The 23,319-nt window shown below is 38.5% G+C and overlaps 1 protein-coding gene across 2 annotated transcripts in view; it reads right to left on the bottom strand.

Moving 5' to 3' along the window:
• LOC139951126 (cyclin-D-binding Myb-like transcription factor 1) overlaps positions 1 to 23,319 on the bottom strand; it is a 99,887-nt gene that overhangs the window by 41,487 nt on the left and 35,081 nt on the right. Inside the window, exons 16-17 of one of the 2 annotated variants that reach the window (XM_071949982.1) lie at positions 15,704 to 15,839; positions 14,249 to 14,441 (exon numbers count right to left, since the gene is read on the bottom strand). In XM_071949982.1, the coding sequence (XP_071806083.1) occupies positions 14,365 to 14,441; positions 15,704 to 15,839 (213 nt within the window). In that variant the 3' untranslated portion in view covers positions 14,249 to 14,364. Of the gene's footprint in view, positions 1 to 14,248; positions 14,442 to 15,703; positions 15,840 to 23,319 lie in introns of those variants that run through there. The other variant, XM_071949972.1, reaches the window with a different exon arrangement.

Raw genomic sequence — 23,319 nt, 5'->3', positions numbered from 1 at the left:
TGTACAGAATGGTGGTTCGAATCCTGGCCTAGTCAGTACCGACACTTGAGTCCTTGAGCAAGGTACCATGTCATGACTGCTTCTCTACACCCAGGAGTATGGTCTAGCATCCCGTCTACTGGGATAGGAATATTCTCAGTTGTTTAATACCAACGAAACCATATAGAAAATCCAGCCTGATGAGCCATATTAGCTCGGAACACACTTATTTTCAGAATACTCCTCCTCTTTAAGATGAACTGTAGACCTTAGAACCACAAAAATGATAGTTTATTGATTTAACAGATGAATGGAGTCCGAGTAACATTACAATATGGATCATGATGAGTGTTCAGGCTGTATACATGTGTAGATACATGCCACTCAGTTGGTAGAGCACGGGAAAGTTAATCCGGAGGTCAATGGTTCAAATCCCGGTCTACTAAACTTGTCTTTAGTCAACCCAAATTTTGTATTCTTTTGAGGAAGACTTTGGATGGAGAATCATTTTTGGTTGGTATTCTTGTAGTTGGTCTCATTACAAAAAAAGATGCAAAAATACAGTTTATGTCCCAATGTTAACTAACGATTACCTAACAATTTTTTCAGTTATACCTTAGATTGGTTGGTAAGCAGTTTGCAAAGGCTAATTCTATATTCTCATTTGAAAAAAGAGGTACAATTTACAGTTAACATTGCCAAAATCTAAATATTCAAAGCATGTATAATAAATGTGAACAAAATCCATGACTTAACATGTATGTATGCACAATCTGGTATTAAATGGTGTATTTGGCAAAGTTAAGATTGGGAAGTAATTTACTTTTTTCCTAAAACTAATGAGGAAATTCACCTAAAACACAGAAAAAAAACTTGTAAATTCTGAACAGACAGACATCTTTCTTCCCCTAATCAAATTAAAAAAACAAGAGCGTGGCCTCTTTCCCATCCCCCCCAGTCTATGAACTCTGGTGAAAGTTCACCTCGCAATGAAACCAGTCCAAAAAAGTTCATCTGCTTCTCAAATTGGGATTTAACAAGAAGTACAACGGAAATGATTTATGGAGTTCCTCTTTCATCGCTAGGGGCGGGAAGTTTGGGGGAACGGACCATCGGCATCAATTATGAAATGTAGACTTAACTAATAAAAAAAGTTATATGGGAACAAAAATAGGCATATTGGTTAATGGTTTTCCCTCCTGTACTCTCTGCCATGAATGCTATGGAAAAAAGACCAGTATCTTGCCAGGGAAACAGTTGAAACTTGTGCCAAATTCGTGCTGTTCAATTTTGCAATTGTAGAAACTGCTTCTGGCGTCCCTGTAGGCCTATGTAAAGCATGGAAATTGAAAAAAAATTCAATGCGCCAAAAAACATTTTTACATAAAAAAGAAAAGAAAAAGGAACATCACAACAAACTCAGGTTTATATAAATAGTAAACTTGCGGGTAGAGCCATGTTTAGAATCTTATTTGGAAGAAGAGTTGGTTCTGAGAAGAGCCATTATAGGTCTCAACATTTCAAACAGTATACTCTGCTCGTCTTCAGGGGAATGCTGGAATGCTGATACTGCTGCAAGGCTATGCAGGGCTGGAGGGGATGCACAGTGAAACAAAACTTTTGCAACAAAAGTATTTTTAATTTGTTGTACTTTCTAATGCTAAGAAAATCTATCAGACCTGCAACGTTGAGTGACACTCTATGAAGCCATAAGCCAGTGCCCAATTTAACACAGTGGTGTGTGGCAAATGTTTCCGCTGAGCAAAAATTTGCAGGGAACCAGTTACAAACATTATATCACAGAGTATTTTGGCTGGTAAACTGTTTCTGCTGAGCAAAATTGTTCTTACGTTGCAAGCAATGTCAGCTTTTGAGTGGTTGAAATAGGTTTACTTAATATCTGTACTGACTGTGTAACCTCCACTGGCATTTAAGAGTCAGTTCAGGTAAATAATTGACATAGTTGCTCACGGTCAAAAAATGAATTTTTTTAATACTTTTAGGGTGGAAGGGCCTTGGGGTGCAAGTTAACAAAATTGCATTTTCAATTCCATATATAGCCCGTTGCCATGGTTACGGCTCATTTTGTTTTTTGGCCATTTTAGGCCGATTTTGGGGTCTGAAAAACGGGTTTTTAGCTCATATTTACAACTCCACCCCACCAAAATGCGAAATCATTTCGAAAAACCTTTTATATCATTACAAAGTATCATCCTTGGCCTTCCTTGAGAAAAAAAATTATTGCTTTAAATATCACCCTTGTGCTATTTTTGCATCATGCATTACAGTATGTTTTTAGAACTTGCAAAATCGACATTTTTACCCTATTTTTGGACCCCAAAATGTCAACTTGCCAGGGGTCTCAGAAAACTCTCCTTTCGGCTGTAATTAGGGCAAACACTGGTCTTTCCATATCTGGTGTCAAAAACTTGGGCAATTGTTTCCTGTTGTGACAGTACTGCCTCAAAACTAGACTTTTTTCCCAAAAACGTGAAAAATGCCTTTTTAAGGGTCTTTTCACATAATATCGATAAACGTGTCCACGTGTAAAAAAAAAGGAAAATTTTTCTTATACTTTGTGGATGGTAGGGACTTGGGGTCCAAATAAACAGCATTTACATTTCAAATCATAATATAACACGTTGCCATGGTAACAGTTTGTTTGTTTTTAGGCCAATTTGGGGGTCTGAAAAACTGTTTTAGTTAATATTTACAACTCCACCCCACCAAAAAACAAGCATATTTCATAAAACCTTTTCCATCACTACAAATTATCATCCTTGGCTTTACTTGAGACAAAAAATTATTGCTAAAAATTTCACCCTTGTGGTGTTTTAAGATCGTGCATTAGAGTATGTTTTTAGAACTTGCAAAATCAACATTTTTACCACATTTTTTGCCCTCAAAATTTCATTTTTGCAGGGGTCTCAGAATATTTTCCTTTCGGTTTTGATCAGGGCCAAAACTTGTCTTTTTATTTCTTTTAAGACAAACCCGGGCAATTGTATCCTGATGTAACAGAACTGTCTCAAAAATAAACCCTTTTCCCCGAAAACATAGAGAAATGCATTTTGAAATATTTGCTTCATTTTAAGAAGTTAGTAATAATTCCATCAATCTGGCAGCTTGTCATAAGCACTCTGTAGGCTTAGTGCATTACCAAACATTGATCAGGACTTGTTAATGACCTAAATCTTAGAATTTGCCCCGGCCCCGGCCCAATCATATTTCTTGACATTGCATAAAAAAATACAAAAGTTTTGTGAACAGCGCCTCTTTTTTGAAAGTCACATTTTTTAATTTCCCTTGCACATCCAGAAAGTTTGTACTGTCTTAATTTATTATTGGTCCTCAGAATATTTCCCCTTTGGTTGTGATTGGGCTATCATTATGGTTTGCATGTCTGCTGGGGAGAAACACTTTGGTTTATTGTATCCTATTGTGACACTTCTGCCTCAAACATGGTAATTTTTCCAAAAACAATAAAAATGCATTTTGAAGTTATCCCTTAGTTTGAATTGATAAAAAACAAAAACGAGCATGCTTGTTAAAAAAATATGGCACTGTTTCCATATTCTTAAGGTAACATATACAAAAATTATAACCATGCTTTGCCACTGAGAGTTCTTGTTTTGTCATGACTACTTTACCTAGTTGTACAGGTATGATTCACATTGCAAGAAGAGAAGTAGTGCGATGAGCATTCTTTACTATTCTTGTCTATACATTTGTACATGGCCTTTTAACAGTCTTCTTGGTCCCCTGCCCGCTACCAAACTAAACATTTTCATCCCTATCAGAACAAAGAGGCTCTAAAAGTGAGCAAGTACTGTGTCCAAATTCACCTGCTTTGGCCTTCTGCAAGCAGTTCCCCCAACCATGGTGGGGTTCCTTTCAGTTGTACTGTTGCAAACAATAGAAGAGTTCAGCAGGTAATGTTTGACAATGTTTTTTGTTGATCGTTCTCAGAGACATATATGCTAATTATGAACTAGTAAAATAGTGAATGGAAAAAATAATCAAACTAGCCGAATAAACTTTTGTCACTGCAAATGCATCTTACTTACTTATGTTGAGCAGGTTCAAGTATTTACAACTTCTATCCGTGTTGTTTCATTAAAGGAACACACGTTGCCTTGGGTCGGTCGAGTTGGTCTTTGAAAAGCGTTTGTAAACGTTTATTACAAAATGCATATGATTAGAAAGATATTTTAAAAGTAGAGTATAATGATCCAGACAAGTATCACTCAAAAACATCTTTCTAACCATGCATTTTATAACAAGCGGTTACAAACGCATTTCAAAGACCAACTTGACCGATCCCTGGCAACGTGTTCCTTTTAAATGATATCTTACGCTCGTCATGCAAATCGTTAGTATCATTGTTTTTAATAAGATCTTGGCAAACTTTTCCAACACTTTTAAGCAGGCTTTTTAATTTCCCACATTTGTGTTGGACATGATTGGATGCTCCAAACCATCTGCCTCAAGCACAGAAACTACATTGTTTATGATCTCTATCTCTATGAAAAGTTTTACAATTGGTAGCAGGCAGGGACCAAGGTGAGTAGGCCCTGTATTAAAGACAACTTGTAGAGAATGCTCATCGCACTCTACTTGCAATGGGAATCATACCTGTACAATAGGTAAAGTAGCCAAATCAAGAACTCTCAGTGGCAAAGCATTGGTTATGGTTTTGTTGGATACCATTATGTTTAAATACAAACTTTGTATTCATTACTCAAAGGGCATGGAAACAGTGCCAGATTTTTAACAAGCATGCATTGTTTTTGGAAAACTTACTATACTTAAGGCATGATCAGTCACAACAGGATACAATAAACACAGTGTTTCTACCCAGAAGTCATGAAAATACCAATACAACCGAAAGGGAACACTTTACAAAAAAGAGGCGCTATTCACAAAACATTGTTTTATGCAATGTCAAGATATATGATTGGGGCTGGGCCGGGGCAAATTCTCAAATTAAGGTCATCAATCGTTCCTGATCAATGTTGGGTAATCCACTAAGCCTATAGAGTGCTTAGGAAAAGCTGCAAGATTGACAGAATTATTACTTTTTAATGTTCAAAATTCATGATGAAGAAAAAAAACAATTTAAAATGCATTTTTCTGTCTATTTTTGAGACAGTACTGTTAACATCTGGATACACTTGCCCAAGTTTTTCTACCCGAAAAAAAAGGACAAATTTTGGACCTGATCAAAACTGAAAGGAAAATATTCTGAGACCCCTGAAAAAAATGAAATTTTGAGGCACAAAAATATGGTAAAAATGTTGATTTTGCAAGTTCTAAAAACATATTCTAATGCATGTTCCAAAAATAACAAAACGGTGAATTTTATAGCAATTTTTTTTGTCCCAAGTAAAGCCAAGGATGATACTTTGTAGTGATGGAAAAAGTTTTATGAAATATTTTTGATTTTGGTGGGGTGGAGTTGTAAATAATAACTAAAAACTAAAAAAAAGTTTTTTCAGACCCCAAAAAAGGACTAAAGTGGCTTAAACACAAATGAACGGTTACCATGGCAACGTGTTATATTATGATTTGAAATGTTAATGCTGTTTATTTGGACCCCAAGTCCCTACCATCCACAAAGTATAAGAAAAATATGCCTTTTTTTTTTACCGTGGACACGTATGTCGATATTATGTGAAAAGACCCTTAAAAAGGCATTTTTCACGTTTTGGGGAAAAAAGTCTAGTTTTGAGGCAGTACTGTCACAACAGGATACAATTGCCCAAGTTTTCGACACCAGATATGGAAAGACCAATGTTTGCCCTAATCACAGCCGAAAGGAGAGTTTTCTGAGACCCCTGGCAAGTTGACATTTTGGGGTCCAAAAATAGGGTAAAAATGTCGATTTTGCAAGTTCAAAAACCATACTGTAATGCATGATGCAAAAATAGCACAAGGGTGATATTTAAAGCAATAATTTTTTTTCTCAAGGAAGGCCAAGGATGATACTTTGTAATGATATAAAAGGTTTTTTGAAATGATTTTGCATTTTGATGGGGTGGAGTTGTAAATATGAGCTAAAAACCAGTTTTTCAGACCTCAAAATCGGCCTAAAATGGCCTAAAAACAAAATGAGCTGTAACCATGGCAACGGGCTATATATGGAATTAAAAATGCAATTTTGTTTACTTGCACCCCAAGGCCCTTCCACCCACAAAGTATAAAAAAAATTCATTTTTTGACCGTGAGCAACTATGTCAATTATTTACCTGAACTGACTCTTAAATATCATTTTCCACATAAATCAAGTAAAACAGTTGCTCAGATGTTCGTTAGAGACACACCCTCAAAGCCTTTCAAAGCTCAACTAATCTGCAGAAATCTAACTAAAAATCACCAGCCTTAGCCATGATAACAACAATAAGTAGCTTCATCCTTAAGGAAACAATCTTAAACCTCCTGGTTTCAAGATGACATGATTTGCAGGGCTTGCACTTCATCCTTAATAGTCCTCTCACAATGCCAACACACTTTGCCAGAGTTCAGTTGTCACTTCTTTATCCCTGTGCGACAAACTTACAGGAAATACTGTGTAACTTGAGGCTCAATGGGTAGATGATATGGGACAGTTTGACATGGATCCACACAAGGTATCAAACGAACAAACCCGCCTGTGAGAAGACCAACGACTTTTATTCATCAGTCATGTCAACGCAGTTTTTAATTCAATTTGTCAACAGAGAGTCATTTTTAGTAGTTACCGCAGCGAAGGGAAACTTGCCAGTGCCTAATTCAAATTGAAGGAATTTCCAAAGTCTGTTCGTACTGGGAAGATCATTTTAAGATTTTATTTCCCCTTCCTTCCCTGTTGTTTGATGGCCTTGATGGATGAAACTGGAACGAGGGAAGAAAGTCATTTATGATGCTCCCTGCACCTGACTCTTGCACTTTATGTTTTTTTGGTTACTGCCAAATATTTAGTGAATAATGATCACAAGAGTCACAATAGCTCCCCACTAAATCCTTGTGAGTTGGGTCTCCTTCAATTTAATGTTTTGTCACAGTGTGGAGATCTTCTAAAAGTTGACAGGACTTAGACAAAATGAGTTCAGCAAATTATTTGCTGGTGTTTGTCTTTTCCCCCATAGCGATGTTTGGCCACTGTCGTAAACCCAGGCAAGAGAAAATAACTATACTGTACAGAGTTTATAATGAAACAATTGCTGCGTTAAAGGGAAAGTGCATTAATCAAATCAAGCCCAAACTTGTTGACCGTTTCATCAATATCAGAGGTCATTATTTTAAGTGAGAAGTTATCCATGGTTTTTTTAATAATTGAAATTGTTTTACCCTTTGTAGCCACTGCTTTGCACTTTCTAAGTCCTGTCGAATAATATACATTCTACTTGGCTGACATACGTACTAAAGACCTTCACATTCTAGAACAGATGTCTTAATAACAAGTCCAACAAATGCGATTGTACAGACAGTCAGTTTGGCCAGGCTATTGATACTGTAGGAGACTCATGACGGATACTCGGACAGGTGGTGTAATATTTGAGAGGTCTCAAAGTCACATGCATCAGTGTCAGGACTTGAAATTGGGGGGGGGGGGTGGGGTGGGGGGAAATCCAGTAGACTGCACGCAAGGCCCAATTTCATAAAGCCGTTAAGCACAAAAATTTGCTAAGCATTAAATTTATTCCTTGATTATAGAACAGGATTACCAATCAAATTTCCATTTGTTGCATATTGCTTGATACTTATAATCAGCTGTTGTTTGCTAAATCCTGAAATCCTGCTTTTATTAATTTCTATTTCATTCTAAGCAAGTTTGTGTGCTTACAGGCTTTATGAAATTGGGCCCAGGGCTTTTAGCTCAAAACTTTTACTGGGTCAGAGAACTCGTTACAAGACCAGAATCAAAATGAAAAAACAAAAAACAAAAAAAACTATCTACAAAGTTTCACATTTGAGCTGTTTCTGGAACAAGTAGTAATTCTTAAGAGACGATTTTTCTTATAGGTTATACTTCAATACTCAGCGGAAATGGAAGATAACTGTATTTATCAGTTTAAATTAAACATGCAGTGACTACCTGAATTGTACAGTCATATCTTTACTGGCCTGATGCTAAAATCACTGGCCCGGGCTGCTGTCCAATATGGTAATTTGAGCCCTCTGAGTGTCCTCAGCACTGATCTTGAGGAGAATGCAAGCATTTCCCAGCCAGTGAGTGAGAAATTGTAAGAATCTGAAGCCAGTCTCGGCTACGGTTCTTTTTCGAAGAAGACAAGATCAATTAAAGAAAACCTCAGTGTTTCGTGGGGGTTCTGATGTTAAGATGGATCATTCCGGGAGGTAATCCAATTAAAACAACCTGAATACCTCTAGAGAGGTTTTCCTATGACAGGTTGACGACGCATCAGGAGAAGGTGAGGATGTTTGTTACCGTCAACAATCCTTCATCCAATTAATGCTTTGGAATCCAAGACTACTCCCCGACAATTCTTTTCCCCAGTAATTACCAACAGGTATATAGGAGTTGAGGCATTGCATGGTGAGGTATCAATATACATGCTTGATTTGCAGTAACACCATGTGTGTGTCTACTTGCCAGGTAGAGTTTGTTCTTAGAAAACTGTCTTACCAGCCTCCTGAGGATGACTAGAGCAAGCTAGTCGAAATGTTGAGACCAATCCAAGAACTGACTCCGCGGTAGTGCAGTTAATTACGATCCGTTAAACTAAAGTAGTAGTCCCAGCCAATCTTCTATACCTTCCGCCGGGAAGCAGGACAGTTCTTTTCAGAACTGAGAAGTCTCTTGAACATGTGATAAATCTACTCCGTGGTAGTGGACTAAAGAAAGACATTTCTCTAAAGAACAAACTCTACCTGGCAAGTAGATGCACACATGATGTTACCGCAAACCAAATATATACCAGCAGGTAGTCATTCCCATAGAATAGAACCACAGATGAACAACCACAATTAAATGACATCAGTATTTGGAGACTGACAAGGTCTAGCCTGGTGGTCAGACTTTATTACAACAAATTCCAATGACAATGTTTTTATAAGAATTAATTATTTATTCTCTGAATGGTTCCTTGAAACATTAAAGGCTACTTCATGTATGTGAGCGCCACTATTAAAGTTTCCAGTGATTTTTTTCATGCAAGTTAATTGTGATTCTTTTTTAAACAGGATTTTTCCTTTAAAGGGAAGGTATTCACTCTTAACATTAATGGCAATACAAACTTAATTGGTTAGAAGTACAGCAGCTTTCCATTAAATCCCAAAATGTTTATCTGAGAAAGGCTACTGTTAGATATGTTTCTCAGTGTGTGAATAGGCCATACATGTATTTTTGACCGCGTGAGGGCACTCTCAATCGCTTCCGGGGGTATCATTGTTATACCCAAAACAGTTATTAAACATTGGAACACATTACCACCACAGACATCTAATCCATCACAGACAATACGACTTTTAAAGGAGCCGTTATAATCCACCTCTAAAGCAAATTGAAACTACGGCGCAACGAAAGTGACAGAGAACATTAATCTTTGTAGAGCGAACGTGATAAAAATTGCTGTCTATTTATAGCGCCCTCGCGCTGTCAAAAACAAGGCGAAATCCAATAGTAGATTATTCTTTCATTTAAAGGAAAGAAAAACTGTGTGGATAAATATCCACACAGTTTTTCGGCATTATCTCAAAAACGTTAAATGAAGTTTTTGTTTTATTGTGTTTATCTTTATATAGGATTTAAAACAATCAAACGGTTCCAAAAACCCAAAGAACTATGTATTTTCTCTTTAAACTCTAAAATTCTGTCATCCTTGCACTTGAGTTTCGGCTTCAGGGTTTGTAGCTAAAACTTTGTTCTTGGAACTTTCCTCTTGTAAAAAGGAACTTCTATAAGGACAAGTTGTATGGGAACTCTTAAACGAGAAAGGGCACCACAGCAATTCCAGACGAGAAAGCCTGGCACAGTTTTGAATCTATGTATTTTTCCAGTGGATTGAAAAAACAACAACAACAACAACAACAACAACAACAACAACAACAACAACAACAACAACAACAACAACAACAACAACAACAACAACAGCTGATACCTAAAGGTGACAAATCTCACAACCTGTGCCTAATAGCCACTTAATCATGACAGAAAAGCAACTTTTCAAGCCTGTCTCCTAAATACAAACACAACCTCACCAGCGCCCTAAGTACAGATAAATAACTTCAGAGACAATAACTTCAGAGACAATAATGCAGTCTGACAATAAGTTTTGGGAAAGTCTGTACTTTAACCACAAACCCCTGCAAGATAATCACCATCCATCTAGCTATCCAAGGATCTATCCTACCCTAATTAATTACCATTCTAATGCATCCGTATTGGCTCTGAGTATCACCTTTTATTTTAACGGATCTGTCCTGGATAAACCAGATTGCCGGTCATTACAGTGGTAGACCGGTCATTATTGAGACCATCTTGGACACTCTTGGGTGCCTTCTAGCTAGCAGTAGGTTACCTATGATGACGCAAACATAAGTCTACTGTTTACAGGTCAAGATCACCGTGATTCATGCAATGGTTATTTGATAAAGTTTTAACAACATGCTTCAGGAAGGACAGAGCTCCTTAGTGGTGGATCAGCGACTGACCATAAGGCAAGGACCAGTGGACTGGCAGACAGAGGTGAGTTGATGGTGGTCAGCGAGATGAGTGGGGTTGGGAGATGGAAGGATCAGGAAATAAAAGAAATTCATCCAATGTGTCATTGTATTCCTTGTGGATCATTTGTTTTAACCCCACATCTCATAGTGGAGCATTTGTCAACGGTCTACTTTCTTAAAAGAAAAACAAATCATTAACACATGCTCTTTAGATTTACACCCACACCACCAATTTGGACCAAGACCTTCTGGTTTTATCATTCCACCCAATTTGGCATCCGAAAACCACAAACTTACAGAATAAAACTCAAATAACCCTTACATCCGCCGAGGGAAAATGTGGTCTTGAAATATAGGTCCCCTTAAACCACTAGATTATCACATCTTCCTAGCCGGTTCCAGTTCACTGGCACCAAGTTCAACTTCAACCCAAGTTTCCAGCAGACAATCCCAACACGCAGCCTAGTACTAGTAGCCTCAGGTGATATGAACCTGTTCTGAACTGAAGAAACGACCCAGTCACTGGGTTTATGAACCCTGTCATCCATCCAATAATGGCAAGGATGAAAACTTCAAGCCTGGTCCAGCGGCGGCGCGGCGGCTGATCAAACTCTTACCCCAGACGTCTTTTACCTCCCCTGAGCAAGTGTTGGTTTTAAAACCTTTTTTTATGTGTTAATGATGCGGTGCACTTCACCGAAGGGGGTGTTCAAAGCTCTTGGCGGGCGCTGAGATTTTGCGGGGTTATACAAACCGATTTCACTGAGATGAAAGAAGAATGGAGTGATGGGAAATAAAACTAAAACAAGGTTTTATAAGATCCAGGCTTGTTACAGTATTCCAGACCTCCCTTGGGCACAGTTTGGGTCTAGGTGTTAATAAGATGATTAGGCGCCTTGGTGGGTTTTTTTTTTTCAGGAGCAAGTCAGGCATCCATATGGTTGCAGGGGAAGACGGCTACAATCAAATGGGACGAGCAAAGTACAGCACCTGTACAAACCTTGATCAGTTTATCACCATCATCTTTTTTTAAAGGCAGTGCATACTTTTGGTTATTGTCAAAGACCAGCATCCTCACTAGGTGCACTATGATTAAAATAGCAAACCTGTGAACATTTTGGCTTGGTTGGTCATCTAAGTTGCAAGAAACTAATGAAAGAAACAAACATGCTTGTTGTGTAGCATTGCATGCTTTCAGATGCCTGAGAAAGTTTTCATGCCTGAAACCACCTCCCAAACAAAATGAACATCAACACAAGCAATGGTAATAGAGTTTTTTACTGAGTAATCCACAAGCAAAAAAATACTTTATAAATCTCACTGAACTTCAAATTGGAAAAAAACACGCACAAATTATAATTTCTTTTCTTTAACATACACACGTCTTTAAGATAATCCAAAGACGATCCAATTGGCTTGAAATATACATCCTACAAATGTTCAAGTCTTAAAAAAAAACATTTTCATTCAGTTTGATCAGGCTTTATGTGTAAACAAATTAATCAAGCTTTACAAATTTCTTTGCTAAAATGACCAAGGCGCGTCACCAGTCACACCCAATTACATAACACAACTTTATGATTCCTTTCAAAAACTCTCTTTTTTTTTGGGGGGGGGGGGGGCCTAAAGCAAAGCTTGCTGCAGTTACTGTGAGTAATTATCCCCAGGCTTTATGGGGTTCAAAAAAAGACACAAACAAATTGATGAATTAAGGCAGTTAGAATAAACAAGTCAGCAAAAACAACCAGGAATGGTCAGTCAGTGGATTTAGAGCTGATAATCAGCAGTACCGGCCACTCACTAATATCTTCATATACAGGAAGCCATGATTACAGCTTTATCAAGCGGATCATGCACGGAGGAAACAACTGCAAATAAACCTGTCAAGTAATATGACAAGTCTGGCCAAGTTCCAACATAAGCGCCATACCACAAACATCCCCTATAGTATGATGTGTTGATTCGGATATCAATTATGAATCCAGCCAAACTCAGAGGATATAAACACATGGCGTGTTCTTGTGTGACCAGAGGGCCGAATTTTACGAAGCCGTTAGGCAGAAAAATGGGTGGAGCACCAGTCGCAATAATGTAATATTTAGCTGGTAACCTTTTTCTGATGAACAAGATTTTCCTGTGTTTAGCAGTTATTTGTACTCGCATGCTTTATGAGACGCCGGGCTAATTACATAAAGCAATAAGATTTATCTTGAGATAAGTTTCAGTTATACCATAGTCATTTTTATTGTGACATCACACTTTGCTTAGCGGTTAAGATTGGTACACAATTAAAATCAATCTTGGCTCTTGGTGAAATCAGCCACAGGGCATAATCTCCCTTTTCGTATAAAACCAGTAAGCAGTGTTACAGAGCAAACCTAATTTGCTGATGGATCTAGTTTTCACTGCCAACTCTTCTTTATTGTTTATAAAAACTCTTTTGCTTCAGCAGATATTCCTGTTTTAGTCAGACAAATATTTGGTTTCTTGGTAAACAACATTATAAAATTGGGCCCTGGGTGTGACAATGACCCCCCCCCCCCCCTTCAACTTCCGGGTCACTTCTAATCAGTGAGTTTATATCAAAGGATTCCCTACATGGTTCACAAAAATAGGTGAAATATACAACCAAAAAATACCTTTTTAAAAAAGTATTCAGTATTTTCGACACTTTTTTTCGATAATAAAAGACACTTTTTTAAGGTATAGTTATCAACAAAAGTGGTACATCTTGACACTTATTATTCAAAAGAATTGTATTTTAGCTAAAATAATAAGGGAGACAGGTTTTTTTTTTTTTTTTGGGGGGGGGAGGGGCACGCATGATGCCAGCCATTTTACTACATTTCAATACTGCTCTGACTGTTGGATATAAGTAAACAGAAGGGGAAAAAATCCCATAAAAGTGCCCCTTTCTAGAGAAATTGCTGTGTCCCCCTTCAAGGGGGAAGTTCAAGGCCTGGGGAATTATACCCCACTCCTGCCCTGAGCTCCAACACTCGTTACAGCAGGTGTGCCATGGGCAAGCAGTGACTTACAGTCATAAAACTTACATTATACCCTATACTAAAAAAAATTATGTTCTGTTTTCTTTGGTGCATGAAACCTGTTTGTGTTTTTATACTGAAATTGGATAACATAAATCATGTCAAAGAAACCCATTGAACTCTAAAAATATCACTGATTATTATTTGGTCTCTAAACTTGTTTTTGAGCTTACAACAAAAAATCGCTCACAGATTATTTGTTTTCAGATGGACATAATATGAAGGGAAACAAACATTTTAGGGAACCACAGTTTTCTACAAAGGCAAAGTGACCTATTAACCCTACAAAAAGTGGTCGAAGTTAAACACACCGATACATCACCACTGACCGACACATTTCAGGCAAGTTCTTATAAAATAAATCCTCACAAGGATTGGTGATGAATGATGGGAAGGAAATTTTCTGGCAAGTTTTGGCAAAAACGGTTATTTTATGACTTGCACTAGTCAGAAACATCTGTGGGTACGAGGTGAACCAGTTGATGTGGAAACATTAAAACTCTGGATATCTCCAGGATGTAGACATTGTCCAAACACGGCAACTTCTTGAACTTTTATTTGCGGTACTGTTTCTTAGAATCCACAATATAGGTCATTCAACTTGGCTAGGACTCACAGTCTTTTGTTACTATAAGTAAATTCGGGTGCGCACCATGGTTGACTATTTTGACTAGACCCCAGGCTGGTCGAGCATTGGTTGTGGTTGACTATTTGGAACGAGCCTCGGGTCCACTGGTGTCATTCCTCCTAGTACCAGGAAACACACATATACACAAAAAATGTCCCCATGGCATGTAGGTTAGCCGCTGTATAAAAACCCAGCCGTATCCACTGTGCGTAAAACCCAGCCGTATTCACTGTGCGTAACATCGCATGACACGATGCCCCCGTACACTATCCGCATGCGGAGGCCGTCAGGCCGACAGCCTTGTAGGATCTGTGTTGAAGCCACTGACCTCATTACTATAATAAGCGAAGAGTTCCCACGGTCAGCTCATTACCATAATGCCCGCGAAAGACGAGACATGTTTACCTCACACACCACCACCACGGACGCATGATAGGGTCCAAAGGTCGTGATAAGGGAAGTGCGTGATTGGACGTCAAAATGAATAATTCATTTGCCTCACATCCTGTGTTGTCTGATAGGTCTGACGAACGATATACATATTTATGAGCTGCATACTAGCATATCCTCGAGCCCCCCCAATTTCGTCCACTATTGGAATTTTTTCATTACAACACATTAAAATGGGAAGATACAGATCCGACAAGGCTGTCGGCCTGACGGCCTCCGCATGCGGTTAGTGGTGTACGAGTGCGATGACTTGTGTGAACAGTATTCGTGCGATGTGACAGTGTGTATACGGGTGGGTCATTCGGTGTGATCGCACACACCATGCACAGAGTATACGGCGGGTGGGTTTACAGCTGCGTCTTTTCAGAGCGAATAATGCGACTGCCTTGAGCAAGGCTACATGTAGGTTTGATTTTTGTTTGCTAAACACATCTGAAATTTACTACAAGAACTGTGCTTAGCAGCTCTATGGCAGTGCACAGATTGAGATCCTCTGCATGCACTTGGTGAGTGGAAACATCTTATCGAGGCAATTTATTACCCTAAAGCCCGATTCATAATTTGTGGCATCACAATCTGAGAAATGGTGCAATTATTGGGTCACCAAAATTCACTTGGCATTTTTATTTTTTGGTGAAGTATGAACTGGGCTTATGACTGATCCATGAAGCCCCGCCCACCATAACAAATGTCTATCAAAGAGAGTGAATGCACATAAAAGGTGCGAAGATACATACTGCACATTATACAAATTGTACAATGTGGCAATCCAAATGGCAACAAAAGTTGTCACCATGTCACCATGTCTAACAAAGCATCTTAAAACACACTAACTTTTGAGCCGACACAGGCAGTTATGATTGGCCAGTTGAAATAGGGAGGAACCTCATGGATCGGTCAATAGCTGACCAATGAAAAAGGCAATTCTTACCTGATAGGGAGAACACACCTTCAGGCAACTGGGCGTCGTCCACCGACCCTACTGGCTGCATTAGACTTGCAGATGGTGCTGAGTTTACAATGACAAGCTGGGTCTCTGGTTCTTCACTCACTTCTGGTACCATATCCTAGAGAGCAGAGAAAATAACTTCTGTAATTTGCATTTTTTTTCTTTTTGATTTGAAAGCATCACTGAGACCAGGGCCCAATTCATATAGCCTGTATAAGCAAAAGAGCTTGCTTAGCACAAAAAATCTTTGCTTATCAGAGAAAGGGTACCAGCCAAACTACCATACAAATGTCATTGCTGCGACTGACACCCTAGTCATTTCTTGCTTAGCCAATAACTATGCTAAGCCAGAGAATAAAGAATAATCACAGCCTGTGACAGGTGATACTCATGGGGGAAGAGGAGCAACTAATGGTGATCGTTTTCCTCAAGGCCACGACCAATACAACTAGGCAGACTAGAAGAATCATAACCTGACGATGACTCTTCGAGTCAATACGTAGTACTGTTCCAAATGATTCTGAAATGTCCCCTTAAATACCGGTAGTTATTTTCTTTATATTTTCTGTGTGAGGGTATATAACCCTCTGTCTCTTCTTTTAATGTGTTCAGGTGAAAAGGGAACTACTTGACTTTAATAATTATACATTTTGCTTGTGACGCAAAGTTAGAATAACGTACAGGGTGTTACCCCATGCACAAGCTGGCGAATCAGGCCAATAAGCGTGAACTACATGCCGATCCGCGCAAATTTGGACGATACACACAAAAATAAAAAAATTGCATTACTAATTTCACAAAAATTTTCGAGATAAAACCGTTTACAATGCTCAAGAATGCACATACATGTAGGGCATTTAAAACCAAGATACACACCACGTGGAAGACAGAATGCCCCACGGTTTTGAAAAATCTTGGGGAGAACCAAGACATAAAACTGAAACTGCATGTATTATCATGTTTACTACAAAACATCTTGACTGAAGGGAAAAGGAAATTATAAGGTGACAAGGTTGTCTTTCTGTTTTCCCAATTTTCATGAAGAAACCAGTCACTATTTTAAGCATTTATTCTGAGGGTTCAGTTGTTTTTGAGTATTTAGTACATAGTTCTGATATCCAGATGTATTAGAGTAATAAGCGTGCTTATTCAGTCAATAAACTGAATTACATGGTATTGACCAAGTCACGCAACATGCCAAACAATTAGCCTTTTTGAGGTAATGGTGGACACTGTTTGGTTTGGGTGTCTACAGACAAATTTACCCAAACCAAGGTATTGTGTCCACCTCCATGGTCAATCATACCTCAAAATGGCTTATGGAAACAACCAACTAACAAAACAAACAAACTGTAGCCACTGAGCAACGCCTGTGTTACCATGATGATAATGGTAATGACCGAACAAATTCTTACAAAGTAAATCTTGAACCTTGTGATGCAATGACAAGGGCCAGGGAGGGTAAAGAATAGATGGACATCTGACATAATCACTCTGAATGTCAAGGCTGTTAATGACAGCACGATACCAGCCGTCCAAACCATGACATATCTAGCAATGATCATGACCATGACCATGACCCACTTGGCTTTGAACTTGTTGAAAGGGCCAGGCGGTTTTTCATTTTGAAAAGGGCACTTCCATTTGAAAATCTTAGAATCAACGAGAAACTTTTGAAGGGGCACCAAGGCCAAGACCATGGGCAGGGGAGGCAATGACCTTCGTGGCCCGCATGTAATTCCAGGCCTGGTATTTTAGTGGCTTAACGGGAAGATCAGCTACATTGTATCTACAAAAAGTGCGCATACATGTAGATACAGCATGCTCATATAGTGTAGGATGACCAAGAGCCTGCTAATAGCCCCATGCCGAATGCGTGTCCCAGTTCTCAAGATAACAAAACTTTTAATTCCGTAAAGTATGTAAAGATCAAGTCCAGTTATTACACCTTTTGTTTTAGCACAAATCATGAAGAAAAAATAGCTCAACACAACTCCTATGGGCTTCTGGTGATCTGCAGTGGAGCCAGTTTGTGTGAAGTGGGCATGGCTAAAAATGGAATTGCATTACACTTACGAAAAGAAAAGTGAAGTCACTGACCACTGGTCAGGAGATAAATGAGAGAGAACTTTTCTCTTCAATGATGTAAGCAGATGATGGCCATTTAGCACGCATATTGTACTCCTATTAGTAATCAAACTGGTCCAGTTTTAAGTGACCCCTAGCGTGTGTCCAATCAATGATTGAACTGACTGCACTTTGATGACTTACTTGACATGTAACAACAAAATTGTATAAACTGTTCGACTCGAAGTCGCTAATTCAGCATTTGAAGAGATTTAAAATGTCTTAAACAGGAAGGTTTCCAGATTTTTTTTACGAGGGTCAAACATTCTTATTTTGTTGGGAACTGTTCAAGTCGGAATGGTTTTTATATTCAAGTAATAAGCCACAAGGGAAGCTGACTGAGTAAATTTCAAATGATTTAGGCTTGAACAAAGAAAAATTTACTGGGACAGGGAGACTGCCATCATGGATAGCCAAGTTGGTACAGCGCTGGTATGTTTCAGAAGGTTTTTGGATCAAGTCCCGACCCAGCAAATTTGTCTTTTTTTAAAAACCCAAATGGTTTTAATATTAATACAAATATTATGTAACAAATCAACTTTTTTCATCCCCCACCCCCCCCAAAAAAGAGAAAAAAAGGATTTCCACAAAAAAATAAGAAATAAGGGTAACATGATGATAACATTGTATAAATTGCAACCCAGAGTAAGAGTTGAATTATTTTAATTAATTTCCTGGCGACTTATGAATTTTTTTTACTCAAAACTGTTTCCAGCCTATCCTAGTAATTGATTTGATTTGATAGTGCCATAAGTTGGACAGGCACGAAGGCAATGTGGCCAGCCAAACAGGGGCCATTCATAGTCACTACACCCCAATTGATTCCTGACTCACAACCCACCCAGCCGTTGGTAATATGAGCCTATATTCCACTCGTACAGAGAGGTCTAGCCAATGTTACTTGACGACCCAAGTACATATAAATGTGTGAATGAGAGAGAGAGATATATAATTCTCCCACGGGTGGGCCGATAGAATGTGGTGGAGAAGAAGAAAAAAAAACCAGGCCAAAAATGTGTGTGACTGTCAGGAACTACAGTCTTGCATTTCCAGGTTGTGGAAAGCCCAGGAGAGCTATAGGTTTATAAGTAGTAACAGGATCCCAATCATGCGTGGAATAAGATGTAACCACAAAGCATGCAAAACTTGTAGGTTAGTGAGCTGACATGATGACAGATCCAGAGCAAGAGAGACAAAAAAAGACAGAAAAAAGGGGGCGGGGGAAAACAGGGAGCAAGAAGATGGTTGGGGCATGTGGCTGGGGAAAGTTCAAATCCCTTTCCAGTGTTCGGCCTTGAACTATGATTTTTGAAGAGGGGCAACATTTGTATTTGGTGAGGGGTACTTCAATTAGGGCCAAAGCCATAATGTCGGTGGGGACCGATTCTAGCGGCACCAGCAGGGGCGACCACAGTCTTTGGAGGTCATTACAACTGACAACTTATTTAAGTCATTGATAGACCAGAGGGTCTGGGCATAAGCCCCTCCTGCTGAACTAGAGCTGGCCTTTCCTTTCAAGGCCTTTGGGAGATGGTAAAAAATATTGGTTTGGGAAGTGCTTCCATCTCAAAGATAAAAGCGTGGCTTGTCAAGCAGGTAAGAGCACTGGACTCAAGTGTGGGATCGAGTCCCGGTAGTGACACTTGTATCCAAATGTAAGACACTTGACCATTGTTGCTGTGTCCTTCGGATGGACTATCAAAAATATTGCAAATATCTAGGGAGAGAGAGTTCTACTAGAGAGAAGATCCAGCAAATGCGAATGAATGATTCCCCCATAAGGTGCGGTTTTAGAAAAACATACACAATTTCAACTTTACTTTTTACAAAAATAGTGTAATTAGCCTCCCCTCCACCTAGAAACCATCAGATGTAATAATCACAATGTACTTTGGTTTAAAAACATCTACCAAACAAATCTTCAAAATAACTACAGATTTACGTGAATGCTTTTCATACATTTTTTTCACTTTCTTGACTAAAGTTGAAAGCACAGTCTACGTCCCACCAGCCAGAGCCGCAGACAGACGGCTGTGGAGAGGTGATCACAGGTGACCTGTACAATAGATTTACAGTGTGTGCAACCATAGTGTGCAACCACAGGACATACAGTGGCTACTATCAAACAAGCAACTAATAATTACTCAAGTCATTGACCATATGGGCCTTGTCCATCAAACAATGATAACTATGACAGAGATTGTTGACGAACAATTTGTCTGCCCAAGTTTAGTATACTGTCGTCATCTGTCAATCAAGCATCCTTGATGGGCAGTTCTTTGCTAAGGGCCAGTCAGTATAAAGTCAAAAATTACTGGAAATCAAAACTCAGTTGTTATAAAAAAAAAATAGTTGTTTTAAAGTAAAATTACTTAGCTGGCCAAAATTGCCAATTTCGTTCCTGAATAATTTACAAAGTTGTATAAAGTTTTAAGCTAGAAAAAGGCATTGAAAACTAGTGATGTTGAAGACCTTTGATCTAAAATACCTGGTTCATTCGATGCATTACTTTCTTCTTCAGTGTATTAAAAAACCATTTAATGTTTAAAAATAGAAATTTAAGTCTAAAATCAAAATCAAAATCTAAAACTGGATTTTTGGGTACAAAAAGTGAGGCGAAAATTAAAAGTTTAACACTACGTTTATTTTTTACTATGGCAATGTGGGGCACTGATTGACACTGCCTTCAATGATTTGCCACATTTAAAGACGCTGTAAAAGAAAGGCAAGACATGGGTTGGTTTTTAATGACATAAATCAGTTAAAATGTGTAAAATCCTGTTGCAAATCTGGAGTACGCACAATTAAAAAGGTGGGCAAAGTTTCAAAGCGATTCGATATAACAACAGAAAGATTAATTTTTTTCTGACATCACTTGGAAGTGTAGCGGTTTCTCTTCCCTGTCTTTCACTTCACTGGACCATGGTTCATACCCCCACCATTGACTGGACCCTGACACAAAAAATGAGTGGGTTGGGTTTCCATGGTAATATTGGTTTTTACTGTCAATATTTTCTCCTTCTACTTTAGGATTCCTAATACAATCAAACAAGCAAAACAATTTAACAGACTGGTGAATCCACAAAGTGAATTTTTAACCCAAATTGCAAGATTTTTAACCCAAATTGTGTCTCAGTCCAAAAGGCAGCCAAAACCTTTTGAACGGGTGAATGAATACTCATAATTACCTGGGACAAATTATCAATCCTAATTTCCTGAGCAAGGACCACGTGACCACGAGGAAATGTGTGACATAAACACAGTTAGAAGTGATTAAAAACATTACCTGACCTTATTGAGTCAAACGAGGGTGCTAACAGACGATTGCGCTGAGTGTGCAAATTTCATGACCCTATTTAATTGGTAGGTCCTATTTAATTGGTATTTGGCTTGGGCAAGTCTTAATGTTTTGTGTGATAGTTTGAAATTTAAAAGTTCAAGGCACACTTTGATTCCCATTTAAAAACATCATCCATTTTTTGTTTTAAACCTAGCCTCTGCTCATCTTAACTCTGCAGTGAATTTCCATTCACATCAGCACTAAGTAGCTCCAGTTCACCATTCAACACACGACTGCATTATTAAGTATAATGTCACAGGCTCAATTTCATAAACCTGTAACCCTATAAATCTGTTACCACATTAAAACATTACTTCAATTTTTCTAGACCTTGCCAATGTAATGAAATATGTGACTTTAAATTCCACACTGTGTTGACAACATTTACTATCTTTGTTGAGTCTAACACAGCCTCAACAAATGATCATAATAACTACAATGATATTATTCAATAAATGATAACTTCTGTTTCTTATGAAGCACTTTATTCAGTGGCATCTCAAAGTGCTTATCATTTAGTTTCAGACATGTTTTTGAAATTTTGAATTATGAGACCCATTTATTGTATGGGTTAATAATGTGCTGCAGTGCATTCAGCAGTCAATGCCAGAAATGCAGAGGCAATTTAATAGCGGAGTAATATATTAAGTGTCTTGTTTAAGAACACAGTCAAGACAAGGATTCAAACCAACACGCTCTGCTGATCACACACACCAGAGCTTGAGTCCATGGACAGTGCGCTTAACCAGTCAGCCACAAAAGAACTCTACATGTAACTGCACCCTAGCGACAACGCACTCTCCTGGGGAAGGGGATCAACTTGGCCTGCCCCCCTCACAATGATTAAAAAAGTTACTTTCCAAGAGCTCTCTTATTTCAGGGAACTCAGCTGGAAGTGTCCGTGTAAAAACACCCTATCGAAAGTTCAGAAGTTCCAGACAAAAGGTCAGACCAGAGTGACCTTCAGCTTTGTCTTGGCCCTAATCCACACAACTGCTCAAAACAAGAATTCACGGACAAATGCACAATAAGATGGGTTGTTTGTGATCGATTGTTGCTAAACGCTTTGCCAATCATAAGTATGATTATATTTTTGCTTAATACAAAAAACAACAGAGTGCAGATAAAAAATAGAGTATTGTTAAGGCATTTTGAATGATAACCAGTTTCTGCTCAACACATTTTGTAGTGCTAAGCAATTATTTTTAAGTGCTGAGCAAATGTTAATGCTTACAAACTTCATGAAATTAGGTCTTGGAATGTTGGTTGACCAAGTTTAACCTGATATGGGGAAGACTGGCTCCTCCCACTCTAAGAAAGAATTTCTTGGTGAAAAAAAAGAGTTTCTTTAAATAAAAAGTTTTAAAAAATGACTCCAGATGTGGAACTTTCAGCCGACACACACATTCCAATTCATGCTTGAGTCTGTATTCGATACAAACATAAGCCATTTGGAGAAAGAAAAAAAAAAGCTCAACGAAAAATCAGAAAACTTTAAACCAAGAATTGACACAGAGGTGAATGTTTATTGGGCAAATATACGACTGTAGCCTAGAAATCTGTGAAGGTTACATTCTGCACATAAATAATCGTAATATAAGACTAGATTTGTTACATGGGATGCAAAAAAATAAATGATCCACAATATTTCTATCCTTCTGTTTCTACTAGCTTATGATGCCAATATGAACAATTGCAGGTAAATATTAAAGTAGAAGAACATTATTATATGAGTAGTACCCAAGCCTTTATTACTGTTGTAAGGGTGTGCAGAACTCTTCTAATCCTAACCAGTTGTTTGCCCCCATCCCAACGCATCCTCCCCTTGCGATCCTCCCACGCACACCAACAATTTGTCGCCCCCTCACATCACCCTAACAGGAAGTGTTACTGACCTGGCCGAAATTAATTGAAAAACCTCCTGCTTGAGATCCAGGTGCCTAACTAACCAGGTGCCCAGATCCTTATTGCGTGCACAATTTGAGACGTTTGACCTTGGGACATAGTCTCTTGCGTGACTGTATACATTATATTTACATCTACTACGCAAGCCGGTGGGCCCAAACACGTTGTAGGTGTGTTCGCTTTCCCGACTGACCGTGTTTCATAAGTGCCTGCTAATTTAGATTTC

The sequence above is a fragment of the Asterias amurensis genome, chromosome 2 (assembly GCF_032118995.1).
Source record: "Asterias amurensis chromosome 2, ASM3211899v1".
NCBI lineage: Eukaryota > Metazoa > Echinodermata > Asteroidea > Forcipulatida > Asteriidae > Asterias > Asterias amurensis.
Note: the sequence above shows the minus strand (reverse complement) of the source record. Positions and strands in the feature narration are given on the sequence as shown.